The 6,937-nt window shown below is 41.2% G+C and overlaps 1 protein-coding gene across 1 annotated transcript in view; it reads left to right on the top strand.

Annotated features, from left to right (window-relative positions):
* Nucleotides 1-644: 644 nt before the first annotated feature.
* Nucleotides 645-6,937, top strand: part of LOC123503990 (G protein-coupled receptor kinase 1-like) — a 140,818-nt gene continuing 134,525 nt past the window's right edge. Inside the window, exon 1 of the mRNA XM_045254186.1 lies at nt 645-1,134. Within this exon, the coding sequence (XP_045110121.1) occupies nt 1,022-1,134 (113 nt within the window). The 5' untranslated portion in view covers nt 645-1,021. The remainder of the gene's footprint in view (nt 1,135-6,937) is intronic.

Below are 6,937 nucleotides of genomic sequence, written 5' to 3'. Positions count from 1 at the left end.
ATTGTCATATTTTGAAAATGATCTTTCAGGTGTTAAACTGACAACTTAAAACATTACGAGATGAATTTTGTTGTGTTAAACCGATATCGTTTTCTGCCATTATATTCAGTACTGTGCTTCAAATACCACGATAAATATATGCATTTGTTTAACTCATTATTGCGTTACCATTTTTTTTTTTTTATAGGTAGTTATTCTTTTCATGTTTTATGGAAACACACGAATGTTATTTTTGAAGTGGAAAAAATTGTCTGGCTTCAACAGGTGAAGGTAGAGACCCTAGGTAGGTGAAGGTGAAGGTTCGCTACCGTGATCGAAGGTTGACAGAAATCAGCTGATTTCGTGTCGTCTGTCTTCCCTCCGCCGGATGGAATATGTTTATTCTTTCCTTTTAGATGTCTTTCTGATATTCAAAATTGTGTTGCGCAGTATCAGTTAATTCAAAGGCATATTTATTAGCTAATTTTTGCTGATTGTAAAAGCTAAGAGATACCAATGATAATGTAGAAAAGTGCAAATGGGCGTCACCAGCAGAGAACTTATCAAAGTTCTGTGGAGTCCCTTTGCGTCTGCGCCGAATCAGGCTGGACTCCCTTATCAATATTAGCCACCTTTAGGATACTTAAATACGTCTCAAAACGAAAATAAACAATGAAGAAAAGAATAGTATGTTATCTGAAAATGAAGGTAGTGTATGTGCCTTATAATTGTAAGTATTTGGCCGGTGAGCGGCGCTAGGGCGTTTGGCGGTGTGTGGCAAGTGTGCTCTTCCCGCGAGCATTCTGGCGCCCCGTGTTTACAGTCTAGGTGGGCTCTCGGGGGAACAGGGAGGAGCCAGTGCTGTATGCTTATAAATGGAGTGTGAAATGGAACAGTAACTGTCAAATGCCAAAAAAATGTGATGCTCTCTTGTATTTCTGGTGTTCACCCAGTCAATAGTTTTGTCAGAGTGGGCTTAGTGGAGCCTTGACAACCTAGTGTGTACTTTATTTAGTGGTAAACCGTATAAGAAATCGTCAAGATGGCCGACTTGGAGGCAGTGCTGGCTGATGTCAGCTATTTGATGGCTATGGAGAAGAGTAAATCAACTCCAGCAGCGAGGGCAAGTAAGAAGATCATTTTGCCAGATCCCAGGTAAGTGTTACTGCTGTCTCATTTACTGATACTTGCAGGTCGGAGGCTGCCAGACTTACCTGGTGAGATGTATCTCACCAGGACAAACCACAGTTACTAATCTTATTGATGTATACTGTTACCCTACATTAGCATAAAACGTGTAAAATGAACATGTGGGTATATTTCAGTACTGGGGTATATATTAAATATAACATGAGTGTGTTAAATCTTAAGTATGAGAAATTTGCTGCCTTGTAGGTTTCTTGATTACAACAAATTATACTGAAATGCAGTGTACATGTAAAAGAAATCATGATTTGCTAGGAATTAAGTACGTATAATATCTGATGGATATATGATATGAGTGTCATGGGCTCTGTCATATTGTTAGGTTAAGTTTTGATGAATAAACTCCACAATTAATAGATGATGAATGAAATGGTTATCATTGAGTGATGGATAATACACCACTCATATATAGTGGTTTTATTCAAAATAATTGACCTATCACAATTTTTCTACCTTGTAATTGGTTTTCAAAGATATATATATATATATATATATATATATATATATATATATATATATATATATATATATATATATATATATAGCTTTTGTAAAAGCAGCAAAACTGCTGGTCTATGTATTGTATAAAGTACAAGTCAGTGAACTTGATCTTCAAATTATTGTTAGATATAAAGATGGACATGCATTTTCTGCCTTTCCTGTTAATGTTCTGTCTATTTGTGATATAAATCATCAAGGCAGGAATGGTGTTGTTGAATAGCTGCTGCATAAACTGCAAAACTAAACTGACTAAAACACTTTGGTGATGAGTGATAAGTTAGAGAAAAAACTTAGGCACATTTTACTGAGTAGGGATTTGATCATATAATTGGAGTAGTGACAGAAATGATTTTTTCTTGTTACTTGTGTTTATTGTTCATCTGATCCATAAATCCACATGGCATCATATTTACTACCAGCTACCAGTTATTAACACTCAGTGCAGTAGGCAATAATGTGGTCAAGAGTGCTTTATGTTAAGAGGCGGCCTTGCTAATGATAATCCTAGATGGCTGATGCTATAGTCCAGTGCTATCATCATTCAATTGGATAATTTAGATGGTCCTTGCACAGCGCACTTCCATGGCAAGAATTGGGGACTTGAGAAACACACACACACACACACACACACACACACACACACACACACACACACACACACACACACACACACAGGTTTATTTTGGCATGTACTGTACTTGTTTACTTATTCCTTGAAGTCTGTTTATGAGATGCATTTTGACCCATTAAATATCAACTCATGGTTAGATATTTTTGATGTAGCTATAAATTTTTTGTTGTGTTATGGTATTTTTTCTGATTTCTTTAATTTATAACTGAATCGTGTAAATCAGATGAATAAACAATAAACAATTAGGTGTGAGAAATGTGAATGTTCTGAAATCATCTTTGGAAGTTGTAGTGTTCTCATATTCAAGTATTTACCAGCAGGCAGCATGAAGCAGTGTTGTATAAAATGCTGTGCAGGAAAATAACAGAGACTAATGCTCACAAAAAATATGAAGTAACTACTACTAAGTTTTTGTATGAATGATGTGCTGCTGCCAAGTTTGCAGTTTCTTGGAGTAGCTTTGGTTTTTCACTTGTAACTGTTCTGTGAAAGAATGCTCACCTCTGTTAGTTCTGTGTTGAAATTAAAGGGCCACTTTCTGAGAGTATAGTTTGCTTGCTTGGTAGAGTCCAGAACTACCTATAAGGACTTGAGCCTTGAAGTTACTATTTATAATTTTTCTCATTAATATCATAAGATTTATGTTTGAAGTACAGTCCTTTTATTTCTTTATTGTGCTGCTGTTATTGTTTTATGCATGTATGTAAATCATCATCATCATCATCATCATTGATCATCATCATCATCATCATCATCATCATTGTCATCATCATCATCAGTCATCATCAGTCATCAGTCATTAGCTTCATCACCATCATCATCATCATCATCATCGTCATCATCGTCGTCATCATCATCATGATCATCATCATGATCATCATCATCATCATCATCATCATCATCATCATCATCATCATCATCATCATGTCACACTTGAAAGCACCTCGTTGTCATCCTCCTTTAGATAATGTCGTCAGTTTTCCCTTAACATCGGGTATTTTATTGGTGGGGAGGTGTGATCACTTGTGAACAATGCCTAATTTTTAAGGCGTTTTTCACTGTGATCACTGCGCGTTCCTCTAAAAGCGGTGGCAAAAAGACCCAATGAGCGAGACGTAACGGCCATGTGCGCACCGGGAAACATCAAGGATTGCTGTAACAACACAGAGGAAAGCTTTGTTGTATTGTGGTAACCAAGGTCGACCAAACACCATTCGGACCTCAACAATCAACATATCTGATCGGTGAGATGCCATGTATGTTCTGTGGCCTGTCAGGAGTTCCATCCACGGTCTCGCTCTCTCATTACACAGTAAAAATAAGCAGCTTGAGATAAACATGCTACCTCTGTTTCCTGTAAAAGTTATTGCGAAGTAGGTACAAGGTAGCCCTCTGTCGGGGAAAGCGATTCGTGCAACACCTAATTCAGTATTCACGGCACAGCTGATGATGGAAAGTGACCGGTGGCTGTGGGAGGCTACGTTGTCGTAAAACAGGCCTCTCCTGCAAGGTGCGGGAAAGGTGTGGTGTTAGCTGGTCTGTGGGGATGAACAGGACGGGAAATATAGTGAAGCGGTACTAGTACACCCACGTATAGCTAACATGGCGCCGACACAATGGTGGGATGGCATTGCGGGGGAGGAGCTGCTGACCTCCTGCAGGGTGTGGGGTGCAGCGCACGTGAGGGTCGTTGTCAGTACTGGGGTGGGTGGGAATGGTTGGATGAAGCCTTAGGGCAAATCTGTAAATAGAGTCAAGCATATCGAACTCCGAATTTAGCTATAACCGGACGGAGATGTACTGTGAACCACGCGCCAGCCGTGTGAACTTCGGTAATGGTTTACCTCTCTGCCGGCGTTCAAGCCCGAGCCCCTCACTGAGTGAAGAAGGTTTGAGTCTATGCGAGTACCAGCGGGGAAGACTTTAAGAGTACTTGAAATGTCGGTGTGAGGAGCCCTCAAGGGCACCGCAGAGCGGGATAGTGCCACAAGGGCCTCACATTAGTGCACTATGGGAACGAGATTTGTGGTGGACACACACACACACACACACACACACACACACACACACACACACACACACACACACACACACACACAAATACCTGACCCTCGTCTAACAAAAAAAAAAAAAAAAAACTGGCCTTACTGGTCGAGCCACTCTCACTCTCCGCCAACCCCCGCTCCTCCCTCCTTTCCTGCCTCGCCTCGGTTTGCTGTCGTGGCTTAGGCTGTGAGGCCCTAACCTGCTTCTTGTTCTGGTCGGTGCCTCCCGGTACTTCAGAAGGCTTCTTATAAAAATTGTAGGCTGTTTTATTGTGAATGGTTTTGATGGACGCGAAAACCGACAACTTTCCCTCCTTTTATACTATATCTGCCCATCTCAAGATATACAGATGTGATACATGTATGTCACCACCAGATGGCACCAGTGGCATTTCTGGTTTCTTGCTGTGGCTCTTCACCATAATTGTTTCTCGGACACAAACATTGATGATACTGTACTTCTCACATGTGTGCCGCATTACATTTCTTAACTATCGGCAGAGAGAGAGAGAGAGAGAGAGAGAGAGAGAGAGAGAGAGAGCTTCCCCTTGGGTACAAGTATTAGTAGATGCATTATGAAAGCTCTTGTCACACATGGTACGCTCCTGACTAACTTTCCTCAGCCATTTGGCCCAGCGGTCACGCCACAAGGCCGCTCGTTCCTCCGTAGCCCAGATTCATCAAGGTCAAGGGCGCAAGTGGAAGTGCACCCTGCATCTCGTTCTTGATAATCCACAGCAGCCTCCCGGGGCCCGTTGCTCCCTCGGTGGTGGAGATGAGCGAGGAAAGTAGGCTTATCATCAGGGCGGCAGGTAGCAGCACGCAGAGGGAGAGGGAGTGAAGACTGGAGCGAGCGCCTGCGTGTTGCTCCACCTGATTGATACATACTAGCTTGTCACTTGCGGCCATACCATTAGTAGCACACGCGGCACCAGCGAAAGAAGCACCAGCGGCACCAGTTGCAATTATTCAACATGCCGGGCTGAGGAAATGACTGGTGACTTATGTACTAAACGTTTTTGTCAGTGTTACCTGCGCTATCTCTCGCTGTCACTGCTTTCGTATCTATTCTTTTACTTATTTTTTTTTCACGTGGTTTGTTTGGCCTTCCTAGTGTCCGCCAGCGTGGAAAGGCGCATGTGTGGTGGTGCTCGTGGTGGTGCTTCGTCTTGTGCAACATGTTTGAGAGTAGGGCTGTTAACGAGTAAGGGAATGATGCTTGTTGTGCAGATCATTGATTAAGACGCTTGGAGGGGACGCACACAGCTGGAAGGCAATCCCCCCCCACCCTGCTCCCTTTTCAAAACAACTAATCTCTCTCTCTCTCTCTCTCTCTCTCTCTCTCTCTCTCTCTCTCTCTCTCTCTCTCTCTCTCTCTCATACATCGATCCAGAGTATGAATATATATATATATATATATATATATATATATATATATATATATATATATATATATATATATATATCTCTCTCTCTCTCTCTCTCTCTCTCTCTCTCTCTCTCTCTCTCTCTCTCTCTCTCTCTCTCTCTCTCTCTCTCTCTCTCTCTCTCTCTCTCTCTCTCTCTCTCTCTCTCTCTATATATATATATATATATATATATATATATATATATGTATATGAAGGAGAGAGAGAGAGAGAGAGAGAGAGAGAGAGAGAGAGAGAGAGAGAGAGAGAGATAGAGAGAGAGAAAGACGTAATTATAATGTAAATACATACAATACAGTTGTGAGGGTCAGTTTGTTTCATTAATTAACTTTTTAGTAGTTCATTCATATATTTTTCGTATCATTTACCTCATTATTTATTTACTTGCTTTCTTAAGATGGATTGGGACGTGAGAACATGGCAAGGAAGCCTGTTAACCTTACCTGTCCCCTGTTATCACCGCCACTGTTTCTTTAACCCCTTCAATACTGGGACACATTTTTACCGTGAGATTTGTGTACGATTAGACCATTTTATTGACATTAGGAAGGGTCTGTGGAGGTCAGAAGATTAATGGCCATAGTTTTCACTATTTTAATACCCCCATGTAAGTTTCTGAAGCTGTATAAAGTCACCAAATAGTAAAGAATGAATATCGAAACACACCTATAATCTGACAGTCTGATATACGTATGTAGAAGTGAGTCGGTTAGAAGGAGGGGTTATCTTAAATGAAGTTTACGTGAATGAATCTTCGTCGGTGGAGTTTACACGGAAGCGTTTCGAAATTGAAGTGTAACCCGTTTTATTTCAATGCTTTTTTATAGTTCACTTTCATAGGATCTTGTGCCCTTGTGTCGGTCTCCCCCACATGTAAAAAAAAAAAGGGAGGGGAAAAAAATGGTATTGCGTGGAGTTGCGTTACATCACGACTCTCGAGTGGCACGTCGTCTGGTGTCACGTGTGCATGCCAACCAGCAGACTCGCTCCTCGCCCCGCCGCTGCTTGCCAGGAAGGAAGGGAACACATGCAAATATTCGGCCATGAGGAATATTGAGTTTACATTTGATTATACATGTGATGAAGCATTTAAACGTTCTAATTGTTGTTTACTTCTGTGGGTGTTTCATGCATTGCAACACCGGCTC

Source organism: Portunus trituberculatus, chromosome 15 (genome assembly GCF_017591435.1).
Source record: "Portunus trituberculatus isolate SZX2019 chromosome 15, ASM1759143v1, whole genome shotgun sequence".
Classification (NCBI taxonomy): domain Eukaryota; kingdom Metazoa; phylum Arthropoda; class Malacostraca; order Decapoda; family Portunidae; genus Portunus; species Portunus trituberculatus.
Note: the sequence above shows the minus strand (reverse complement) of the source record. Positions and strands in the feature narration are given on the sequence as shown.